This window comes from Trachypithecus francoisi, unplaced genomic scaffold (genome assembly GCF_009764315.1).
Source record: "Trachypithecus francoisi isolate TF-2019V2 unplaced genomic scaffold, Tfra_2.0 Lachesis_group18, whole genome shotgun sequence".
NCBI lineage: Eukaryota > Metazoa > Chordata > Mammalia > Primates > Cercopithecidae > Trachypithecus > Trachypithecus francoisi.
The window spans coordinates 44562213-44588173 of NW_022681463.1; the positions used below are offsets into that span (position 1 = coordinate 44562213).

Here is a 25961-nt window from a genome sequence, read left to right on the forward strand (position 1 = left end):
AATACATATCTAGTTCATTGTTTTTCATATAGCTGTAGATATCAAGATGTTGTTCAGAGTGGCAGGAATTTTAGGTCGAATTTTATTTATATAAAGGTATGAAATGCTTGTGCATTAGATTTTATTATATGAAACAGAAACTTTTTTTTTTTTTTTTTTTTTTTTGAGGTGGAGTCTCGCTTTGTCGCCCGGACTGGAGTGCAGTGACCGGATCTCAGCTCACTGCAAGCTCCGCCTCCCCGGGTTTACGCCATTCTCCTGCCTCAGCCTCCCAAGTAGCTGGGACTACAGGCGCCCGCCACCTCGCCCGGCTAGTTTTTGTATTTTTAGTAGAGACGGGGTTTCACCGTGTTAGCCAGGATGGTCTCGATCTCCTGACCTCGTGATCCGCCCGTCTCGGCCTCCCAAAGTGCTGGGATTACAGGCTTGAGACACCGCGCCCAGCCAAAACAGAAACAATTTTAACAAATCCAAAGAAAACTATATCATGTATACACATATCTCAATATTTAAAAGCCATTATACTCTATAAAATATTTAGGTAGTCATACTTTCCAATTTTTCTAGTAGAACTCATTTCTAGCTTTGTTGGTTGTAAGAACTCACACAATATTGGAAGCATGCATCTAAGCCTAAAATTGATTTAATAAGTAACATCTAAAAATTTAGAAATTTTGATATTTTTTCCCGAAAAGATGTAAAAGGTCTAGAATTCTCATTTAATAAAGTATTCACTTTAACCCAGTACTTCTAAACTGTAAATAAATTGCTTTCAGAGTACTGGCAACTGGCAGAGTACATTCCAACTGGCTGACTGATGAAGATTTATTTAAGTCAAGATATTTTAGTCTAGATCTTCTGAGAAGCTGTATTATTAACATATTTTGAAAAATTTTTGCAAACAGAAAATAAATAAATATGATTGTTTCTCGGTATGGAATTGGAGAGATTCACAAATAATCTTTATTAAAGTTAAAATCTGGCCCCTCCTGTTTTTTTTAATTCTGAAATCAATATAGTAAATTCTAAATAATATACACATTACATAAAAGGTATTCATATAGGCAAGGATAAAGAAATAAAAGATTTTCAGAAAAGAGGTAATGAGGGAGAGGGTTCATCCTTTGGTGTCACATAAGGAATAGAGTAAGAAGGTGCATTTGAAATATAAGGGGTAAGTCAAATTGTAGTACTAAGAAAAGGCAAAAGCCAAATGGCTGTGTTTGAAGTTGATAATCTGGAAACGAGATACAGGCTGGTGTAGATGATGATTAGTTTGGCTTACTAATATGGGGTGTGATGTGACAATGTGTCATTTAGATAGAGTTGTAAAGTAAGCACCTCAGGAGATATGAAGCAGGCATTGGAATGTGAAGTCCAGATGAGAGACACAACTTTGGACATAATTGAAGCTGACAAAAATCTCTTGTATTGAAAATATAGAATGTCTTTGCATAATCTTGATTTTATTATTCTGAGAAGTGAGTCAAGTCACTCCCCACTTCATCCTTCCACAAAGAAAAGACAGTAATAAGAGCAACAAAGGCAACATTGGGAAGCAAAGTATGTTCAAATGGCTATGAGTTAAAACATTTTATAACATGTTACATTATCCTTGTATGTAATCAATGACCTAATAATTTTTAGAAATGGATAAAACATAATGCAGCTTTTTTTGTGTGTGGGAGTTAGAAAGGGCGGATTTGAATTTTGTCCAGGAAAGTGAGTGTAATAAAACTGGGACCAAGAAATTTACAGTGTTAGATTACGTACATGAAATTAGAATAGTGAATGATAAAAATACAGAGTGTTATGTTAGATAATTCATGTTTTGACTTAGTTATTTTGCATCTTTGTTGATTCTGCAGATTTTATCTATGACAAACTGTCAATTCAACTCTTGCATTAAGAGACATGTATTTTTCATGATATTGTTTCATACAGCAATATGTTGGATACCAGTCCTTTCAAGTAATCAAACTTACATTGAATAGAGTCATAAACAAAAAAGCAACAATAATTTACTCTCATTGTAAGCTTTTCCCTCTGATGCATAGATATTTTTTGAAGTCATTTGAACAGTATAATGCATTTTTATTTTGATGAAGGGAAAGTAAAAATTATACTTATTCTTTAGTCTTGGTAAATAAAGAAAAGCATGCTCATGTAATAGTGGCCCGAATTATCACAAGAAAGTGTATGTCATACCAAAATAATACTATTCTCACACTGCATTTTAAGCTTTAGGAACCTCATGATCTCTTATATACAGTACATTTGGTAATAGAGTCATCAAGTGTCTGTTTAGGGCTACAGCGTTTAGAATTTTTATCAGAGCACTGAACTTGTAAAGAACTAGAGCTGTTACAGATGGCTGTACAATTTTGAACTCTTTATACAGGCACTGCGATGCTACGAAAACCTGATGGGGAAATAGGCAAGGTTTATTATCCAGGACTTAGAAGTTAGTATTCTTAGAGCCATGCAAGTAGGTTTCCCTGAGAAGAAATGAAACTGAAGTCTGTCCAGTTGAAATCAATGTAGAGTACCATGGATTTTAAGATAAAATCAGCATGTTGGGTTGAACAGTTTGCTATCATCCAAGCGCAACTGTGAATTAGCCCTAAAAGAGTAGTATAGAGTTCCTATGGTGGGAAAATAAAAATTTTTATTATAAAGTGATTTAGAACTAAGCCTAGATGAAGTCCTTAAATTCATAATGCTTCTCGAAATCTAACCTTAATTCAGGATATAATAAGCTACATGGTGACATAAGTTAATTTTATTCATGTCACAATCACTAGTGATGGGAAAATAAGGCAATACTGACAGTAACCACAGCCACGAGCTATTAATTTTAATGGAAATAGTGGCCTATGTTACCATGACCCAGGGCAGAATTTCACAATGGGCATGAAATATACATATATCAGCATTTATCTTCTTTCTAAATATATGCACATTTATTATAATATACTTTACATGTTTAGTTGTAGAGTTTTTGTGGGTTTTTTTGAAATTATATTAAAGAAGTTTGGCAATCTTGTGAAATTTAATATATGCTGAGAATAAACCGGAACTTTCAAAAGATGTAAATTCTAAGTCCATAGTGCTAAGATGTTTCCTGAAATTCTTCGTTTCTAGAGATAGAGACAATTTGTAAATTGCAAAATTATCTATTAGCTTTACAGCTTTTTGTAATAGGACATTTTGCCTTTTTTTATTGTTACTGCTTTCAATGTTAGAAAGCACTTAGTGTCTTACATTTGTTATTGTTTGTGACCGGTTTGTTGATATTTTCATGAGCAATTTGCAAAGGATGAGGTCTGTCTCCTTAGAAAATATGCAGTATGATAAACAATAGTTTTAAAAATTGCAAGATACCAGATTTAACCAAAATTGATCTCATCCAATTACCATCACTGAATCAAAAGTTCTCAGGAACATGAAATATGTTGCTTGTTTCATTCAATCCAGTATCTTTTTAGATGCTTTTAAGGAAAAGATCTGGAATGTGGTTTTTCCTCTTTTGCTTTTTGTCAGTTCATTAAACTGTAACAACTTCAGCAGTAGGGACCTATACAATTGCCTGGGTAAGTTCTGTCACAGTCCATTTAGTGACCTGGTGTGGTCGTTATTATTCTGAGATATTTTTGATCTGAGAATTAAACTATTGCCAATTATTGTTTTTATTCCTGAGAAGGCCACCAGATATCATGAAATAATATCATCACTCTTTAAGGAAAACCTATTTTTATTCCCAGTACAATCGAAGCACCCTAGGGTAATACAAACAAATTATGTCCACCTACTAAAGAAGATATATATATATATATATATACCCACACACACACATATAGGTAGATATAGATATATCTATCTATATCTATCTATATAGACTCTCTATATATACAGATAGATATATGATGTATATCTATGATATATGATAGATATATCATATATCTATTTATCTCTATATATGGAGAGGTGTTTGTGTGTGTGTTTGTGTGTGTATGACAAAACAAGTCTTTTAAAAGTGTGAAAATAAATAGTTTGTGATTTAGAATAATTTATCTTTTTAATAGCAAATCAGATGTTTGTTTTGATTTTTGCACATTAAGAATGATAAATGTTCTGGGAAACATGCAAGTTAGCCTTGTTCCTCTGAAAGGCAGGCAGGCTTCTAGGAGAAACCACAAGGTAGCATTTGGTTTGGTGAGTTCACATGATCTGGAGTTATGCTAGCAATCTTCTCTGTATTTCAGAAGAAAGCAGAGATAGTAACACACTAAAACCCACAAGAACTAAAATATTTGCCTGTTACATTGACCAGCACATCTTTTCTTTTACAGAATGACTATTAGTGGCACAACAAATTACCTCAAAACTTCATGGCTTAAAAGAATATTTATTACCTCACAGTTTCTGTGTATGAGGAATCGGGAACTAGCTTAGCTGGGCCTTCTGCTTTGGGTACCCCAGACTACAGGAAGGTGTTGGCAGGCCTACAGTCATCTCTAGACTCCACTGAGGGTGACTCCACTTCCAAGCTGACTAATGTGGCTGTTGCCATGCCTCCTGTCCTCAAGGATGCTAAATTGAGGGCCTGGGTTCCTTACTGGCCATTGGCCTGAGGCCACCACCAGTTCCTTGCCACATGATACTCTCCACAGGGCAAGTCAATACATGGCAGCCTGCTTCATCAGATCAAGCAGGTGAACAGATCTGGGGAAGAAGGGTGTGCCTGCAACTTGCAAGATACAGTCATTTTAGAACCTAATCTTGAAAGTGACCTCCCATCATTATTACCTTTTTCTCTTCATTAGAAGCAAGTCACTAGGTACAATCCACACTCAAGGAGAAGGTATCACGTATGGCTGTAATTGTAGGAGGCAGGGGCATTGCTGATCATCTTAGAGGATGCCTACCACAGAAGGCTCTTCAGAAAATAAAACTGTCAAGCACCCTAGTGAGAATGGAATCAGAACAAGGAGTATGATATATTCCAACTATTTAATGGATTCAGGAATATATCTAAAGATAGTCCAGATGTCCATGTTTGTCTTTGAAAATAACTTTATCCCTGTCTGGTTAAATTGGCTTGATTAACTGCTTTCTCCAAGCTTCATTTCAGGGCAAACATGATATTGATTCTCATATTCTTCTTTTAGTTATGATATTTCTGTCAGTGTGCTTTCTTGCCTGTTTGCTAGTCATTCTTTTTAATATAACATTGCACATCTTTGATCTGGTCTCCTCTGTGTTGAAGTTTAGTGCACAGAGGGCCACCTTACTTAACAGTTCTTATATAGGATGTTATTGTTCTCACCCATATACCATCTAAACATCAGTTGATGATTTCATTAAATAAGATATAAAGAAAAGTTATTTCCCTATGGAAGTGTCACTTTTTAAGCTAGGATACTCTCATATTTACTGAAAAGTTTTGAGAGCTCTTTTACTGAACTTTGCCTGTCATTTGTCGAGTTGAACACTAAGCCAGAATGTCAGTTCAGCTTTGTGTAAATATATTAAATAAGGCTTTAAAGATGTAGAACGTTATTCACCCACAATTACCTCCCTAAACAAATATAACGTTTATTAAAAGTAACAAATTAGTCATGCTGTAGAAAATAGAAAAAAAAGTAGAAAATGCTGAACTTTTAAAAGCCAGATGATGACTTTTTTCCTTCCAAACTTAGAAGAAAATAACTAGGCTTTGACAAGAGCTGCCCTTCTAATTGCCACCTTTGGTTTTTTTCTTAGACATAACACATAAATTTATTCTGAAAACTCAATTTATTCATAGGATTTTTTCTGTTTCTTGCAGTTCTGAAAAGATATAAAGGCTTGAAATGAATCAAAATATCCCTGTTTTCCTTCTCTGTAGCATCTTATTTGATCAAAGAATAAATCATTTTTCTTCTATGCTCTGTTTTAATTAAGTATATTAGATAATATGTCCGTTCATCACTTAGGATCAGATTTGCACTTGTGTGATTATTTCCTTCCACTCTTGTTTCTTAATCTTCTTTCCCTCAGAAAGGAATAGAAGAATGGAGAAAGTAGTAGACATTTCTTTGTCGTTCACTTTGATGAAATCCGGAGGTCTCACCTTCCAATTAGGACAAGGTAACCTAAGTGCAAAGTACCCCATTCTCACTTGCTGGTACATTAACCACTCTGATGGCTTCTTGCTTCTTACTAATGAATGTTTAATTAGAAGACACACACAAAAATACTTTACCAAAGCATTTCTCCAGCAATAGAAATTTTTTTCTTTATTTACAAAAGCAAAGCAAAACTTTAAAGAGGGCCTGTGCTCTGCTTTTTGTTTTTGTTTTTGATAAGCGTTTAAAAGATAATTTAATATTTATTTCAAATAGAGTCAAACAGAACAGTAATTTCTTATACTAGCAAATGTGCATTGCATATGTAGTCCTAACTCAGTAACAGGTAATAAAGTTAAGTAGACTTCATAAACTTTACAATTGTAAATTTACCATTCAAACATGATAGACCAATAGACTAGAATCTAGCTAATGTCCACACCCTCTGTCCAGTAAGTTTCAAACCTGATATTTCTGGAGAACTCTGTTAAGAAAATCATGAAGCATTTGTTTCCTACCTAATACTTGAAGAAACTTCTCAAAAACCTCATTGCTAAGCAGGAAAAATATTTATCATGAGAACACTGTCCATATAACCAGTGAAACAGTATATGTGCATAGTAGAAAGGGTAAATCTTTAGCTAGTTATTAATAAATATCTGATATTGCTGACATATTGAAATTATATTTCACTGAGGCAAACTATTTTTTTTGTATTTGTGTTTGAAAAAAGAATTTAAGCTAGGAGCAATGGCTCATGTCTGTAATCCCAGCAGTTTGGGAAGCAGAGGCAGGCAGGTTGCATGAGTCCAGGAGTTTGAGACCAGCCTGCGCAACATGGTGAAACCCTGTCTTTACTAAAAATGCAAAAATTAGTCAGACATGGTGGCACACGCCTGTAGTGCCAGCTACTTGGGAGGTTGCAGTGAGATGAGATAGTGCCACTGCACTCCAACCTGGATTATAAATGAAACCCTGTCTCAAAAAACAAAACAAAACAAGACAAAACAATACAAATAAACAACAAAACAATTTAAACTTACAGAGAAGTCCAAGAACAGTATAAAAACTGTCATGTATTCTTTACCAAGATTCATCAATTATTAATATTTTGCGTCCATGTGTTTTAGCATTTTCTCTGTCTACATAATATTTTCTGAAGCATTTGAGAGTAAGATGTACACATATTATGGCCCTTTACCTATCACCTAACCCATATTTATTTCAAGGAGTATTTATTAACAATAAAGATGTTCTCTTGTATGTAAACACAGTATATTTATCAGCTCAGTAAATATTTCTTTGACAATACTTTTATCTGATCTGACATCCAAATTCCAGTTTTGTCATTTGACCCAATAATGTCCTTTATAGCATTTGTTTCCCTTCATTACTGAATCTAAATTAGGGTCACGTGTTATATTTAGTTGTCATTTCTCTTTAGTCTCTTTAATCTTGAGCATTTTCTTAGCCTTTTAAAAATAATTTATAAAATTGACATTTTTGAAAAATACAGTCCTTTTCTTAATAGAATGCTTCTCATTTTGCATCTGATGTTTCTTCATGTTTAGGCTCAGGTCATGTATGCTAAGTCAATATACTATCCCAGTGGGGCTGTGTTCTTCCCAGGGCATAACATCTAGAGTCACATAACGTCCATCTTCTCCTCATTTTGTGACATTAATTTTGATAGTTCCTTCCATATATTTTTATTGAGCCCTTTCCATGTACCAGGCAATGCTCAAGATGCTAGAAATGCACAAATATGGTATTTTATCTGCTCTTAAGGAGATTTATAGCCAGACTTTCAGCAATTTCTGTAGGATAGTGAAGTATTTTACTTGCCAGTGTAGGAAGACAACTTCGGAGAGATGATAGTCTGGGTCCTATGACAAGTGTATAGGACAGGAACAACATGTAGGTTTTAGCGATGCAATATATGGGATCCCAACTGTGTGTACATGAGTTTAGGCCACTCATTCGTGACTAAAACACTTTGTCAAAGGGCTTTCTTTTTTTTTCTTTTTTTTTTTGAGGCGGAGTCTCGCTCTGTCGCCCAGGCTGGAGTGCAGTGGCCAGATCTCAGCTCACTGCAAGCTCCGCCTCCCGGGTTTATGCCATTCTCCTGCCTCAGCCTCCCCAGTAGCTGGGACTAAAGGGCTTTCTTAACATTAATCATAGAATTGCCTGTTCTTTGTTGCACAGACAAACAATAGATAGTTGATGATTCTGATGATTATCATTATCAGCATCATTTTTGTTAATTTTGCTTGGTTGTGGTCATGGTAATACAGTTTTAAGAACATTCAGTTCTTGAACAGATTTTAGTTCTGAGAATCACAGGATGCAGATTTTGACCCCACTTGGAGCAGATCCTTGAGTACAGACGAGAATATCATTAATACCCAGTAAAGAGAGATCAGCTTCCCTTTGGTAGTAAATTCCTCTTTGCCCACATTGGAGTTTCAACATCATACTTTAACCTGAAATTCAGGCAAAGGGCCTCTTCTTTAAGATAATGACAACAAGGTCACTTCCAGGAGGAAATGAGATGATGTAAGCTGATCTGACCATTTAGGAAAGTATTTTGCCTATGGCTAGAGTTGACTAAATAACTCTAAACTGGCTAGGTGTCTCCATAGTCATGTGTAGATCTTCAAAAGCCTTCTTTTCTCATTCTTCAGTTCAGAGGATTGCTGATCAGTTTAGTTTCCCATTTAGAAAGAACATTGTGGTCAGATCAGCTTGCCCAGTGAGGATCTCTTCTAGCTCCACAATTCTCATAGTCTAGTTACACCCGCTTCAAAATGTCCAATTGCCAAAGTTCAGGTCTCTCCTTATAACTTGTACTTACCTGGAGTCTGGAACAAAGTTCCTTTTCACAGAAATAACAGGGTTTCATTTTTACTGTCTTTGTCTTAAAAGGTAGTTACAAGCATACCTCGGAGATATTGCAGATTTGGTTACAGACCACTTCAGTAAAGCAAATATCACAGTAAAGCAAGTCACAAGAATTTTTGGTTTTCCATTCCATATAGAAGTTATGTTTATACTATACTGTAGTCTATTAATGATGCAATAGCATTATGTCCATAAAACCAGTGTACATACCTTAATTTAAAATACTTTATTGCTGAAAATTCTAACAATCATCTGAGCCTTTGGCAAGTTGTGATCTTTTTGCTGCTGGAGGGTATTTTCTCAATGTTGATGGCTGCTGACTGTTCAGAGTGGTGGTTTCGGAAAGTTAGGGTAGCTGTGTCGATTTTTAAAAATAAGACAACAGTGAAGTTTGCCGTCCCATCTATTGACTCTTCCTTTCCTAAAATATTTCTCTACAGTACGCAAAACTTTCTGACAGCATTTTACCCACAATAGAAATTCCTTCAGGGGAGTCATTCCTCTTGCATGAAACCTGTTATTGCTTTATCAACTAAGTTTATGGAACATTCTACATCTTTTGTTGTCATTTAAAGAGTGTTCACAGCATCTTCCCCAGGAGAACATTCCTTCTTAAGAAATCACTTTCTTTGCTCATCTGTAAGAAACAACTTCTCACTCATTAAAGTATTGTCATGAGATTGCAGCAATTCCGTCACATTTTCAGGCTCCACTTGCAATTCTAATTCTCTTACTATTTCCAGTACCTCTGCAGTTACTTCCTCCACTGAAGTCTTGGACCCCTCAAAGTCATCTATGAGGGTTTGAGTCAACTTCTTTCATACTCCTGTTAATATTTATATTTTGACCTCCTTCCATAAATTAAAGATGTTCTTAATGGCATGTAGAATGCTGAATCCTTTCCAGAAGGTTTTCAATGTACTTTGCCCAGACCCATCAGAGGAATCACTATCTATGGCAGCTGTAGTCTTACAAAATGTGTTTCTTACATAAGACTTGAAAGTCCAGTGACTTCTTGGTCTATGGGCTGAAGAATCGATATTGCGTCAGGAGGCATGAAAACAACATGAATTTTCTTGTACATCTCCATCAGAGTTCTTCGGTGGCCAGGTATACTATCAATGAACAATAATATTTTAAAAGAAATCTTAGGCCGGGCGCGGTGGCTCAAGCCTGTATTCCCAGCACTTTGGGAGGCCGAGATGGGTGGATCACGAGGTCAGGAGATCGAGACCATCCTGACTAACACGGTGAAACCCCGACTCTAGTAAAAAATACAAAAAACTAGGCGGGCGAGGTGGCGGGCGCCTGTAGTCCCAGCTACTCGGGAGGCTGAGCCAGGAGAATGGCGTGAACCTGGGAGGCGGAGCTTGCAGTGAGCTGAGATCCGGCCACTGCACTCCAGCCTGGGCGACAGAGCGAGACTCCATCTCAAAAAAAAAAATAAAATAAAATAAAGAAATCTTTTTTTCTTAACAGTAGATCTGAACAGTGGATTTAAAATATTCAGTAAACTATGCTGTTAACAGATGTCTTGTCATCTTGATTTTGTTTTTCCATTTACAGAGCACAGGGTGAGTACGTTTGATATAATTCTTACAGTAAATAAGCGTTGGTTTCAACTTAAAGTCACCTATTGTATTAGGCCCTAATAAGAGAGTTGGCCTGTCCTTTGAAACTTTGAGGCCAGGCATCGACTTCTCTCTAGCTATGAAATTCCTAGATGACATAGTTTCTTCCAACAGCAGTCTGCTTTGTGTACATTGAAAATCTGTTGTTTAGTATAGCTATTTTTAATAGTGATCTTAGCTAGATCTTCTGGATAATCTGCTGCAGCTTCTATATCAACACTTTCTGCTTCATCTTGCACTTTTATGATATGGAGATGGCATCTTTCCTTAAACCTTATGAACCAACCTTGCTATCTTCAAATTTTCTTCTGCAGCTTCCTCGTCTCTCTTCACCTTCTTAGAACAGAATGAAATTAGGGCTTTCCTCTGGGTTAGGTTTTGGCTTAAGGGAATGTGGTTGGTTTGATCTTTTAATTCAGAACACTCAAATTTTCTCTGTATCAGCAATAAGGCTGTTTTGCTTTCTGTTATTTGTGTGTCCACTAGAGTAGCTTTTAATTTCCTTCAAGAACTTTTGCTTTACATTCAAAGTTTGGCAAACTGTGCAAGAAGCCTAGTTTTTGGTCATCTAGGACTTTGACATGCCTTCTTCACCAAGTTAAATAATTTCTAGCATTTGATTTAGAGTGAGAGACATGCAAGTCTTCCTTTCATTGGAGACTGTGGTAAGATTATTAATTCACCTAATTTCAATATTGTTGTGATTCAGGGAATAGAGAGCCCCAAGGAAGGGGAGAGAAGTGGGGTAATCAATTGTTGGTGGAACAGTCAGAACACACACACAACATTTATTAAGTTCATTGTCTTATATGGGCACAGGTCATGGAACCCCCAAAACAGTTACAATAGTGACATCAAAGATCATTGATCACAGATCACCATGAAAGGAATAATCATAATGAAAAAGTTGAAAATATTGGGAGAATTACCAAAATGTGACCCAGTGACATTAAGTGAGCACTTCCCCAGTGTGGAGTTGCCACAAACTTTCAACTTGTGAAAAAACAGTATCTGTGTCCCACAATAAAATGAAGCAAAATAAAAGGAGGTAAGCCTGTACCTTATCAAACTGTGTTTTATAGCTTTAGATGATCTCTTGTTCTCAGAACATGTTTTCAACCAGCCTGTGTTCTCGCATGTACTTTCTTATTTGAAGAGAACTGAAAAATATATGAAAGCAGTTTGTGATAATAATTTTTTGGTCTAATTATTAGCCACAATCAAGAACTTTACTTCATACCAGCCTTTTTTTATTTTTAATGAAGCAATAAATTCTTTTACTTTAAACTCTGGGATACCTGTGCAGAACATGCATGTTTGTTACATAAGTATACATATGCCATGGTGGTTTGCTGCGCCCATCAACCCATTACCTAGGTTTTAAGCCCCGTGTGCATTAGGTATTTGTCCTAACACTCTTTCTCCCATTGGCCCCCACCCCCGACAGGCCCCAGTGTGTGATGTTCCCTTCCCTGTGTCCATGTGTTCTCATCGTTCAACTCCCACTTATGAGTGAGAACATGAGCGTACCAGCCCTTTTAAATAAGGCACATTATCTACTCTGATTTCAAATAAGTGGGGCCATGTTAGTCTATTATGTAACTCATTACTTATTTCTTTTCTTTTTTTTTTGAGACAGAGTCTCACTCTGTTGCCCAGGTTAGAGTGCAGTGGCTCCATCTCGGGTCACTGCAATCTCCGCCTCCCAGGTTCAAGCAATTCTCCTGCCTCAGCCTCCCAAGTAGCTGGGATCACAGGCATGCACTACCACACCCCACTAATTTTTGTATTTTTAGTAGAGACAGCTTTTTGCTGGTCTCAAACTCCTGACCTCAGACCTCCATCTGCCTCGGCCTCCCAAAGTACTGGGATTATAGGTGTGAGCCCAGCCACTTCATTATCTATTTCTTACTGTGTTGTATTTGGAGTGTACAGACAAAGTACCCTAGTTGTTGTACTTTCCTGCACACCGTCTTTGCTTATTGTCTAGAACAGCACCCAGTGCTAATGGAAAAAGCATATAAAAAGGATATGAGGTTTAATATGATGTCTAGTCCTCTCTCACCTTGACCCAACTCTGTAGGCCTCAGGTTCCCCAGTTACAACCTTGAGAAAAAAAAAAAAAAGAAAACACAGAATCTGTTACTACTTTTTCAGTTTTTACTTTTTAATTATATTTAAACAACACAGCTTTTAATATATTAGTCTTCAAACATCTGGAAATCACTTGCACTGTTACTATCTGCATTTCATGAGAATAATTGATAATTATTCAGTATCTTCTTATAAATGGGCCTGTTCAGAACACCAGTCTCGCCAAAATGTTTCTCATGTTTAATGCAGACATTGTGTCTCAGCTTTTTTGCTTTAGCAGTAGCAGAATGTTCTTATTCTAAATATAAAATTATAAAAAAAGCAAGAAACAATATTTTCTTTAATTAGCTTCTTCCTTTGGGGGTTTTAGAAGAGGGGTTATGACTTGACAAAGATCCTTCCCATCTGTTCCTGTTTGTTTGCTTTTATTTTGACTTCCTTTCGTTGTCTTATCAAATATCACATGAATCATTAACATTTGTTTTCATAGCTTATTTTGCTTTCCTTTACTTCATATGATGAAGACATTATGTTGAGAGAGACTCACGGCTACTATATTTCATATTAACCTCAGATTCTTTAAGTAAATATTAAACTTTCTGGACATGTGATGTGATGTGCTTGCCCTCTGTTGTGTTAATATTCTCCTCAGCTCTGGAAGAGTGAGGCATCTGCGTATACAACTATTTTGTGAAAGCAGCAAATATCACTAGGTTACAGGTGCCTGGATATAAGTTTTGAACAAATAGATGACCCGTTTAATAATGCGACTTCCTAACAGAAAAAGCAATTTGTTAAGTCCTTCGTCCAAAAGATGTGTAAAAGATCCTTGTGGATGTTTGTGAGGGAGTTACTCTCAAAACTGGAACAGAAATCTATTTGCACATCGTGTGATACCTTTCACAGGCATACTCCATAGTTAAGGATTTGACATGATTTTCACAGTGAATAAATTGGATTTTTTGGTGTCAATTTGAAATTGTATTCATTTATATGCCATCTGATATAAAATCTTGTCATATAATGTGAGTGGGGTTTTTTGTTTCATTTTGTTTTTTGTTTTATTTTGAGACAGAGTCTCACTCTGTCCCCAGCCTGGAGTGCAGTGGCACGATCTCGACTCACTGCAAGCTCTGCCTCCCGGGTTCGCGCCATTCTCATGCCTCAGCTTCCTGCATAGCTGGGACTACAGGCGCCCGCCACCACGCCCGACTAATTTTCTATATTTTTAGTAGAGATGGGGTTTCACCATGATGGCAGGATGGTCTCGACTTCCTGACCTCGTGATCCGCCTGTCTCAGCCTCCCAAAGTGCTGGGATTATAGGTGTGTGTGAGCCACCATGCCCAGCCATTTGATTGGTATTAAACAAACCTCATTAGTTTTTAAAATAAATGATCAATCTATTTAATAATCTAGTTTTTATATATGGAATAAAAGCCAAATTCTGCATCTGTCTATATGTATTGGATGTTAGCAATAACTTCATATAATAATACATGCAAAAATATTAAACCAAACATTAAACTTAATCCATGAATGCAAAACTAGAAATTTTGAGATAGACTCCTCCTGTCTCTCTCCTCAGACACAGTAAACAAAATATATAAAATCTGTATATTGATTGGGTCTGATTTGATGGTTTCGATTGTAGTATAAAATCTGAGATCCATTTTTACAAATCATTTACAAGTTTTTCTTCAATTTATTGTCTGTAGATCTAATCTTCATAGTAACAAACAACATACAAAAATGCACGTTCGCAATAAACTATTCAGTGATCCTTCTTATATACCAAATGCTTTCTTAGACACGAGTTACTTTCTTATACACCAAATTATAGCTGTAAGCATCACATCACAATGAACTTTGAAACTATTAGGAATTTGTAATTTAAATAGTTTCGCTCAACCCCTACTCCCAAATGCTTTTAATTAGAACAGAGTTTTTAATTAAGTACTCCCATGCACAAAGTTTAGCTTGATGATTTTTCTGTCATATCAACCTCCCTTGCAAAAGCAAACAATCATTGTGTTAAAGGAAGGTATTTTCGTTGAAACTGGGCTGTAAGAATTCTAGTTCTGATTTCAGGTTGTCCAACTGAGGCTTTGCAGGCTAAAAAGAAGCCCTGCCTGCAGGAGGAAGGCAAAGAGCAGATCCACAAGGCAGCGAGACAAATGGTACTAGGTGTTTAGGAGTCAGTCCTATAATTCTGTGTGTCAAAGACATATTTTTTCCGGGGACAGTCCAGTTGCTTATTAGAGGAAAAGTGATAGAGTAGAATGGACATGAAATTTGAATTCACAGAAATGTCAAATCGCTGCACTTCCATTTGCTAGCTCTGTGAAAAAGTGAAAGATACTTAACTTCTCTATGACTTAATAGCCTTATTTGTAAGAGGCATTACTTTCTTGGGTTGGTGGGAAGTTTAGACTTAAAATAGACATAGCACCTTGAACATCACAGGTCCTCAGAAAATATTAGCTTTACTGATAATAATCGTTATTGCCAGTTTACTTGATCTTACTGTAAAGCTTTCATCCAGTTGAGATGTCGAGGAATAATTGATTGGTAAACTTGGCTCAGCATAAGGAACAAACAGGAAATATATTTTTTCTGTGTCAAACACATACAGAAAGAAGTGGTGGGCAGGAATGAGATTATCTAGTTAGAGGGTAAGTATGATGTACAATGAGTAACCCTTAAAACAAAACGTATGAATAAGCCCTCTGAGTTTCCAGATGTAAACAGCACACTTCTGAATAATGAAGCCTCAGCCATGGACACACTCCAGGGATTCCAATAATCTCTCTTCTGCAGCTCGTTTTTGCAAAGTCTTCTCCATGGCCCATAACTTCTCTTGCTGTTTGAAGAGTGAGGAAAGGAGAGAATATTGAGACCATTATTATATAACATACAGACATGGCACAGTTTGAATTATAGGACCATATATCCTTTCTAGCACATTTGCCATCCGCCTTTCATTCAAGTGGTTTATTTTATTTTATTTTATTTTATTTTATTTTATTTTTTTTTTTTGAGACAGAGTCTCGCTCTGTCGCCCAGGCTGGAGTGCAGTGGCCGGATCTCAGCTCACTGCAAGCTCCGCCTCCCGGGTTCACGCCATTCTCCTGCCTCAGCCTCCCGAGTAGCTGGGACTACAGGCGCCCACCACCTCGCCCAGCTAGTTTTTTTTGTATTTTTTACTAGAGACGGGGTTTCACCGTGTTAGTCAGGATGGTCTCGATCTCCTGACCTCGTGATCCGCCCGTCTCGGCCTCCCAAAGTGCTGGGATTACAGGCTTGAGCCACCGCGCCCGGCCTCAAGTGGTTTATTAACAGAAGGCTGAGTTAGAACCACAGCCCCATAATTCAGAAGTCTGTTGTTAGTTCCCTGGGTATGTCCATATGCAACTATTTACTGTGGGTTACAGGGCCAATGTAACTTCTCTGGAACATTATAACATTTGTTTAAAATTTTGTTCTTACAGACTTTTAATGACCTACAAGTATGTTTTAATAAATATGACAAAATTATATGATAGAACTGCTTTTAAAATAAGGGTCTGTAAATGAAAGAAAGATAGTCAGTCTTCAAGGGTCTATCTGTGCCTGGTGCATTTCTGCCTCTGGTGGATTCTAAAGGAGAGGATCTCTGATGTCTAACTACCTGAATGTGACAGATGGGATCTATTTTATAGCTGACATCTTTAATGCTTGATACATCTGTCCATTTGTTAGGAACATTAGTCAAAAATTTAATAGGAGACATATTTATTAAAAGTAGAATTACAGCAGATCAGATGCCGAGCACATAATTATGTAATTTTTATAAACATGTTTTACATAAGAACCATGGTAAAGATGCTTATGAAATACTTATTACTGGCATATTTTACAAATCTAAGAGAGTTTTATTTAAAATATTTAGTTTTAGATAAACTTCAACATTTCTAACATGCTGATAATTTTTATTACATAGACATATTAATGAATTTCTTTCTTCAAAAGTTTAACATTTGAGGCCACACTAAAACTTTTAATGCAGGTCGGGCGCCGTGGCTCAAGCCTGTAATCCCAGCACTTTGGGAGGCCGAGACGGGCGGATCACGAGGTCAGGAGATCGAGACCATCCTGGCTAAAACGGTGAAACTCCGTCTCTACTAAAAATACAAAAAACTAGCCGGGCGAGGTGGCGGGCGCCTGTAGTCCCAGCTACTCGGGAGGCTGAGACAGGAGAATGGCGTAAACCCGGGAGGCGGAGCTTGCAGTGAGCTGAGATCCGGCCACTGGACTCTAGCCAGGGCAACAGAGCAAGACTCCGTCTCAAACAAACAAACAAACAAACAAAAACAAAAAAAATCTTCTAATGCAAACATCATGCTGAAGCCTTCTCATTCTAATACTGGCAGAAAGAGGCAGCTGCCTCTTCCACGGGGCTTATCGTCGGGGAGGCTCACTTTATATGACTTCAAAGTGAGATAAGCGCTATAGAGTAATTCTTACGGTGATAGTATTGAGGAGTAATGAGTGGAGTTCTTTTCAGAGAAGGAGGGCGTGCTTGTATTCTAGGCTTCTCGAAGGAAGAACAGGCCTGAATCTTCTAACACAATATAGAGTTTGGTGTGCTGTAGAACAGACAGGCCACTACACCTAGGGGAGAGAAGTAAAAGATAGGATTGAAGAGGAGAAGCAGCACCAGCTTAGGTACCGCTTTGTAGAACATGGAGAATAATTTGACTATTTAATGTAAATATGGGTCTTTTAAACAAGTATTTATACTTAATGGATTATTTGTATAAATCCATTTTTGCTTCTAGATTCTTTCTACCTAATATACTGTAGATCACAGAAGATTAGAAAACTATATTTAATATTTTAGTGGCTTTTCTTCATTGTACAGAGAGTTAAGAGTTCCACAGCAAGCACTGAAATGTTACTTTTGAGCAAAGTATTACTTTTTATAAAGTTTATGAAGGACTTAGGTTAATGAAATTTGAATTCTGGGGAAGTTTACAAGGTCTCTCTTCCCTCTGTTTAATCCTAGGAAATATTGTGTATTTTTTAAAAAATGAGAATGGGAATGATAATCTCAATATAATTGAATACATGCCACAAATAACGAGACAATTGAAAAGAGAGCTAAGTAGGGATAAATAAATTAAGGGATTAAGAATTAGAAAGCTTTGGCAAAAGTAGCAACACTATCTTTTTGGATACTTGTGTTTTCTCTATTACTAGATTTTTAAACAAATCAATGTTGCTTTATGTAGTAGAAATCATTCGAATCAAAATTATCTTTAGAACAGTCCAATTTGTTAGCCAGGTGGTAGTAAATATACGAGAGACAGAAATTTTTATTTTGTTTATTTTTATAATATTATTAGGTTTGTTTACTAAGTGAGTAATTGAAACTCCTGTTATGCTGAAATCACAAATAATTATATATTACTCCTATAACGTAACTGAGAAAAACATCGTTTGGTCCCACAGGTGAGTGCAATTAAGCTAAGCAAACAGAAGAAATAAGGCCATATTCCATACAAAAACAACAAATGTTTCACAATATGTCAATATGGTACTGCCATATCCTTAATTAGAAATAAATTTTTACCTAAATAATATGGCCTTGATACTAGTATTTGATTAATACCTGATTTAGGAGGTTCCAATCTTTATTTAATACCACAATGTCTACTGCTGAACTATAGTTATATTTAGTATCAATCAGAAACAATAGTTAGGGGCCGAAGAGGTAAAATCCTTTTAGACTGCACGTCTATATATATCTACAGAGAGAATTAGACACAGTTTCTGCATGTCTTTACATCGTTGCTCAGAATTAAGAGGTCAGTAGGATTAAAAACATGATTTCATTGGTTAATCTTAGGTTATGTTTTATATCCAAACATGTATGCTATTTTGAGGGAGCAGATCTTTATTGTGATTATTGTATGTTTCAACTGTTAAGAAAAATCCTAGTATACGATTGCTGAACTGAAAAGCTAAGGATATTTCCTTTTTATTTGTTCATTTAATAACTATTATTTTTCAATAGAGATGGGGTCTCACCGTGTTGCCCAGGCTGGTCTGGAACTCCTGGGCTCAGGCAGTCCTCCCGCCTCAGTCTCTCAAAGTGCTGGCATTACACGTGTGAGCCACCATGCGCAGCCCTGAAAAGCTAAAGCTATTTAACAACTTTCAAGTAATCATTATTATTATTCTTTTTTTTTTTTCAAATAGGCCTCAAAAATGGAGGTCTCCCACTTTATTGGTATCAGAATTACTTGCAGAGTTTTTTAGAAGGATAGATCCCTAGACCTCCCCACCTCCAAAGTCCTGAGCAGCTGGAGGTACACAGTCATGTTGGAGGGGGAGGAGAACTGATGGATTCTACCTGAGGCAAAAAGATGAGGGAAAGGAACAAAGAAAAAGGGCTGAAAAAAGGTCTATGAATACATGGGTGGAAATGAGCAAAAGCACAGAAGAACCATAAAATAACAAACATGGTTCATGGAGCTGAGTGGAACAGCAGCAGCCAGGCATATGACCTCGGGGAGAAAGCACCATGTTAGCACAAGGCTTCATAAATTCTGGTTCTCCCTGGAGTCTCTGCTTCTAGAACACCACATTGGCCACACAAAATTCTCACAAAAAAAAAAAAAAAAAAAATTCCAGAATATCAGGCTGGGTAAATGGGTCAACATATAAGAAAGAATGACTGCAAGGCAGGCCAGGTGTAGTCCTGCAACACCCTATGGATGCAACAGCTCTGGGGGTCTCAAGATCAGACACATTGGTACTGGTACCCCCACACTAAATTTCCTGGGCAGAATTCTTCCGAGTGCAGTGAATCCAGGCTGGAGAGAACGCCTTCAACATGGTCAGTGTCGGCTCTGGCGCTTTGCAATCTCTTCCTGGATACGCAACTTGAGGGCTTCTCGCATGGGTGGATCCAGAGGCGTGTGTCCCGACACCTCCTCACTCACCTTTCCTGGGTCATCGCCCTGATACACGATAACTGATGTGACCTCTCCACTGTCTGCCTCGTATTCTAAGCGGAAGAGCTGATGGCCAGAAGGCTCCAGCTCAGAGCCTCCACTACTGCTGCTTTCACCGGACTCCTCATAGTCTGGGTTGCGTGGGTGGGCAGAGATATCTCGGCGTCGCGGCAGGTACACCTGCAGGTCTGGCTTGCGGGGCCGCGTCGGCGCGGGCGTGTGCCGCCTCCTCACCTTCTCCTTGGTCGCCTGCTTCACCTTCTTGTCATAGTCGTCCCTGCGGGGAGCCGAGCGGGAGTCAGGGACTGTCGGGCCAGGCCAGGACAGGCCAGGAGTGGCGGCGACAGCGCAGGGCCGGGCGGTACCGAGCGATCTGGTTCCGTCGTATATGGTGCACGAAGCCATGGTTCATGTCCAGCCGCCCGCCAGGCTTGCAGCAGTGTCCCGGCCGGGAATGCGGCCCCGCCTCCATCCGGAGCCGGGGGGCGCAGAGTCGCCGCCGCCTCGACGGCCCCAACAACAGCCACCCGCCCACAGATGTCCCCATTATTATTATTCTTAAAGTTGAACTAGATTAATTTTAAGAGAGGCAACTGATATTTGACACAACTTATTAGCATTTAGCCAGTCTGAGGCTACTCTCATGGACATCCCTGCCTCTGGGAGGGAAAATTGTGGATTTGGGATGTTCATGATATAATACGTTTTTATATTTACATTTATAATATTATATATCATTACATATAATAATATATAATATGTTTAATTCAATATCTACTTTATGTAAACCATATGAAATCTATATCTTTCTAAAGACCTATATCTGATTAATGCATTCATTTAACACATATTTACTAAACTTACAGTAGTCCCTCCTCATCTATAGTTTATCTTCCCATAGTCTCAGTTACGCATTGTCAACAATAGTTTGAAAATGTTACAGTATTTTGAGAGAGAGAAAGGCTACATTTACATAACTTATATTAGAGTATATTGTTACAATTATTCTATTATCCATGTGTCTATAATTGCATAATTATTATCTACAATTGTTAATCTCTTACTGTGCCTAATTTATACATTAAGCTTTATTGTAGGTATGTATATATACCAAAAAAATACATAGTATACATAGGGTTTGGTACTATTATCCATGGTTTCAGGCATCCACTGGCAGTCTGGACATATACCCCACAGATAAGGGAGGACTACTGTTTACTCTATGCTTGGGATATATCATTGAGCAAAACAGAGTTTCATGACATCTTGGAGGTGGTATTTCAATGCTACAAATGTTTATTAAGATGTTTATTGCAGCATTATTCACAATAGCCAAGATTTGGAAGCAACCTAATTGTCCATCAGCAGATGAATGAATAAAGAAAATGGTGTACCCACACACAATGGAGTACTACTCAGCCATAAAAAGAATGAGACCCTGTCATTTACAGCAACATGGATGGAACTGGAGGTCATTATGCTAAGTAAAATAAGCCAAGCACAGAAAGACAAACTTTGTATGTTCTCACTTTGTTTGTGGGAGCTAAAAATTAAAACCATTAAATTTGTGGAGATAGAGCGCAGAATGATGGTTGCCAGAGACTGGGAAGGTTAGTGGGGAGAATGGGGAGGGAGCAGGGATGGTTAATGGGTTCAAAAAAATAGGATGAATGAATAAAATCTAACATTCGACAGCACAACAAAGAGACTATAGTTAACAGTAATTTGATTGTACATTTTAAAATAACTGAAAGAAAGTGGATTGTTTGTAACATAGTGGATAAATGTTTGAGGTGATAGACACCCCATTTGCCCAGATGTGATTATTATGCATGTATGCCTGTATCTAAATATGTAATACACCCCATAAATATAATACATGTACCTAATATTTACCCACAAAAATTAAAAATATTTTATAAAAAGGAAGGATTATAAAAAATAGAAAAAAATGAGAGGAACACATAATTTGGGCTTACCAATATATCTATGAAGTGCAAAATGATTTAATGTTGCTGATATTAAGTTCCTTGCAACTTACTATATCCACTATATAGAATTGTATAAAAGTAGTTGTATGAAAGTTGAAGGTGAGGTCCACAAATATTTAGACAATCTTTTTTATTTCCTGAATGTACTATAGGTTCTTTATGTTTTCTTACATTTTAATTCTTCAAGTTACCATTTTGCAAACATTTACATGGCAATATGCACTTTTCAAAGCTCAGAAAACTTTCCTTTTCTGATTTTTCTCCCTTCTACTGTACATATTAAAATTTGAATTTCAGACATACATTAGACAAATATATACAAAGTTTAGGCCACACCAGCAAGTGGACAGATTAGAGTGTATTAAATATTTGAGAAATAGGCTTATGTTTGGTATTGTTTTATTTTTGGTTTGGATTTTTAATTTCCTATTTCTTATTTGTGCTTCATTCAAATGGATTTATTTGATGTCTCCAAGATTTGATTTCCTTTTCTTTTTCACACAACTGTGTGTTTGCTCATTAGTAAAAGTTGAGTAGTATACACTGTTTACATTTTAATATTTAATTGTTGGATTAATCTCACTTCAAGGGGTAAAGGCTATAGTTCATTGACAGTGATGAAATAACCTAGGTGGCTTTCATATAAATAGCAACGAATATGCACAATAGTTACATTACATGGTATATTTAACAGCACTGCTAAAGAGTAAGATGGGAGTTCAGTCTTTCCTGATGGAGATACACCTGAGTGCATTCAGAGAAAATTTGGTTCTGCAAGCTTGAAGGAAGTAATTGTTATTCAACAGAAATAAACTAACTTTGCATATCAGTAAAATACACACACATACTCTTAGCTATTTTCTGAGTGCTCTGAAACTGATATCAAAATAACAAATATATATTTATGAGAAGTAGAAATGCTGTATTCTTTTAAGCCACATAAACTCCGTGTAATTATGAAATTAACTTTGAGAAGATGTGAAAAAATGTTACTTCTTAACCAAGTAAAGATCTAATAAAAACTTCAAATTTTATATTAAGTTACATCATTTTTACATGCACATTTGTACCCCAAATGCTATGGCATTAATTAATTTTTTACTGTTCATTTCTAGATGGAAGACTGTATTTGAAAACTACTGTGATGTACTGAATCTTTCCTGTTGAAGAAATCCATGTTACAGAAAAGAACTTTGCTGTCAGACATTCGTCACGGGAAAGTTCAGAAAAAATAAAGTCCTTTTAAGGGAACTTCCTGCATTTTGTGTATTAATGTTCTTTAAAAGTTTAAGTATTCTACAGAAAAAAGTTTCCTCCATTGATTTTCACCTGTGGTTCATACCAGAGACCTGAGAATGTTTGTAAATGTACAAGTATCAAAGTTCTTACAGTTAATTACTACAACTTGCTGCTGGACAATTGTATACAGAGTTAAAGGCAGGTCTGAATAAGACCTAGCTTTGTTTTTTTTTTTTTTTCTAATGGAATGAACCATTTTCCTCTTCTGAAAATTCTGTATCTGAGCACATCAAAAGACTCTTGTAGCAGTGGTTACCCAGACTTACAGAATTATGTCCTCCAGAAACCAGCAAGAACACTTGGAAAGAACTTGTAGGGGGCATAGAGGATTCTTGAAAAAAAATACAAGAATGATATTCTGTTACATTCAATTTCAAACTCTAATTGTGGGTTTTCTCCTGAAGAATTTTTTTTTTCACATACTTTCCAAAAGACCAACAAATGGATGTTGACAACAACCCAATGAAATAACATTTTGCATATCTGAAAAGAAGCATTGAATATAAGCCAAAAGATTTTGCTGAAGGTCTTTTGTTCTTAAAAATAAAAAAAATATATATAAATGTAACATGTTTTCATTCCAAACTGGTAGTGGTATATAGACTTAAAGATAATAATGTTGCTTCTTATTCAAACTGTTGGTCATATGTACAGTATATAAACATAAAACACACAAGGAAGGTATTATGTATGCAGTAGTATACTAGAGTTTAGGAAAATGAAAATTTTAGAAAATATGTTTTGTCACCCTGTTGGTCAGAAAGACGTCTTTCTGGTTTTAACGCATGCAGGCATGTAAATATTTGTCTGGAGTCACAGTATTAATGAATGAGATCTTAAGCATCTGGTGACATCAGAACTCTGTGTCAGCCACTTTTATTTGTATATTGAACCCTCGCTAGTGTCCCAAGCTGCACTATTGGGAATGGATTGTGGCTGAACAGCAAATCAAAACACCAGAAATATTTTTATATGTTAATGTCATATTATGTTAATGTTGCTGAAAACAAAACCTAACAAACCTTGATGTACCAGTCCAATACCACGTAGCGCTGAGTGATAAAGTTAAAATGTGCTGTGCTTCCCACCCTTGTCAGAGGGAAGGGTGGCTATGTGTTATTTTCACTGTCTTTTTGAAAGTTACAGTATGTATTTTCACTTCTGTGCAGATAACTGGAAGTAAAGCGGCAAACAGTGCTTATCACATGCTAAAGTTACCTTCTCTTTGTTTTTTGCATATCTGGTATTACACCTTTAAAGACTGATATGAATCAGTACAGTCACTATACATTTTATGATTTTTCTGTCATCTTATAATTTTATGATCATAACATTATTTATTACCACAAAACAGCAAAATCTTCAATGTCTAAGAAAACTAGCTTAAAATGTTTAAATATAGTTCTGATTGGGTATTAATTACTTGATTAAAAAAATTAACATTATAGATATTCTAGCATTACGCTTCTATACCTTTTAGGTCATCCTTGCAATACTGGAACATAATTCTTTTGTGTAGCTCACTATTAACCAGCTAAGTTCATTTTTTTGATACCATAAAAAGGTTATATGTATAGTTCCTATTTTAAAATAGCTTGCTAACAAAGGGAGCATTATTTTTATTTAAAGTATTGTTAGTAAATGCTTTGTAGAAACTTGGTTTTCTAAGCATAGTTCTTCCATAACCACCTTTTGTTGTTTGAGCACAAGAGATTATTTTCCTAGTTCTATGTATTTTTTTCCCCTATATGCAGTCTTTAAAGGGTTACAACACTTAAAATGGAATGGACTTGTGTCAAGCTTTTGCATCATACATTTTTTGAAAGATTTTTTTAAAAGCCTACAACTTACATATGTAGTAGAATCAGCCATTGCTCTGCTCCTGGCATAGAGTCACCTGTTGCGCGGATTAAATAGTTTTAAAATACATACTTTGAAGACCTTTGAGAATGCTTTAGTGTTTGATTTGAAATAAAAGGAAATTTTAGCAAGGATTAAAGAAAAAAGCTAGCAGCTGTATGTTAAGAGAGACTCTTACTAACATGTTGTAAATATTACAATTCATGAAATGTTATTGTAAGTCTGTAACTTAATTTTTTCCCTATTTTAGTTATACAGGTTGGTTTGGAAATTTGTGTTTTGGCATAAACAAGTAAAATGTGCCCATTTTATGGTTTCCATGCTTTTGTAATCCTAAAAATATTAATGTCTAGTTGTTCTATATTATAACCACATTTGCGCTCTATGCAAGCCCTTGGAACAGAACATACTCATCTTCATGTAGGACCTATGAAAATTGTCTATTTTTATCTATATATTTAAAGTTTTCTAAAAATGATAAAAGGTTATTACGAATTTTGTTGTACAAAATCTGTACAAAAATCTGTTTTTACATCATAATGCAAGAATTGGAAATTTTTCTATGGTAGCCTAGTTATTTGAGCCTGGTTTCAATGTGAGAACCACGTTTACTGTTATTGTATTTAATTTTCTTTTTCTTTTCAACAATCTCCTAATAAAACTGTCTGAAATCTCCCTGTGACTTTATTTACAGTTCGCCTTTATTAAATTTTGTGAAATGCATAGCATTGAAGGAATATTTACTTTCTAATGGGAGGCATCTAAAAACAACATAAGTCAGCTCTTTGCAATGCAAGGGGAACAATGCTCAATGATTTTATTTAACATGCAACTGCTTCTATCTCTAATATGAATTACTGTGGTGAAAAACATCATAAAAGCACACTCTGTAGTTATTGTTTAACAAGCAGATTTTCCATATTTTGTTTCTTGCCAGCTAAGCAAACTGCCCACATATACATGATTTATTTATGTACATTTCTCAGTTTATGAAGCTGTTATTTGTACCTTTTTTCTTTATATTCTTATATTCCCATGATTCTTATTTCACAAAGCTTTGTGCTGAATAATGTAA

At 36.3% G+C, this 25961-nt stretch overlaps 2 protein-coding genes across 3 annotated transcripts in view; one reads left to right on the plus strand and one right to left on the minus strand.

Annotated features, from left to right (window-relative positions):
• DACH1 (dachshund family transcription factor 1) overlaps positions 1-25561 on the plus strand; it is a 440276-nt gene extending 414715 nt beyond the window's left edge. For both annotated transcript variants that reach the window (XM_033177582.1, XM_033177583.1), the window contains one exon: positions 22843-25561. In XM_033177582.1, the coding sequence (XP_033033473.1) occupies positions 22843-22880 (38 nt within the window). In that variant the 3' untranslated portion in view covers positions 22881-25561. The remainder of the gene's footprint in view (positions 1-22842) is intronic.
• Positions 18969-20299, minus strand: LOC117063705 (UPF0561 protein C2orf68-like). Its single transcript, XM_033177584.1, has 2 exons — positions 20102-20299; positions 18969-20013 (listed from the first exon to the last, which is right to left on the minus strand). The coding sequence occupies exons 1-2, from the start codon at positions 20281-20283 to the stop codon at positions 19620-19622; spliced, it is 576 nt and encodes a 191-aa protein (XP_033033475.1). The 5' UTR covers positions 20284-20299; the 3' UTR covers positions 18969-19619.
• Positions 25562-25961: the final 400 nt, after the last annotated feature.

Coding starts and splice junctions, on each gene's coding strand:
- LOC117063705 (XM_033177584.1), bottom strand. CDS start 20,283: ATGGGGACATCTGTGGGCGGGTGGCTGTTGTTGGGGCCGTCGAGGCGG. Junction 20,014..20,101: donor CGACGGAACCAGATCGCTCG/GTACCGCCCGGC, acceptor GGCTCCCCGCAG/GGACGACTATGACAAGAAGG.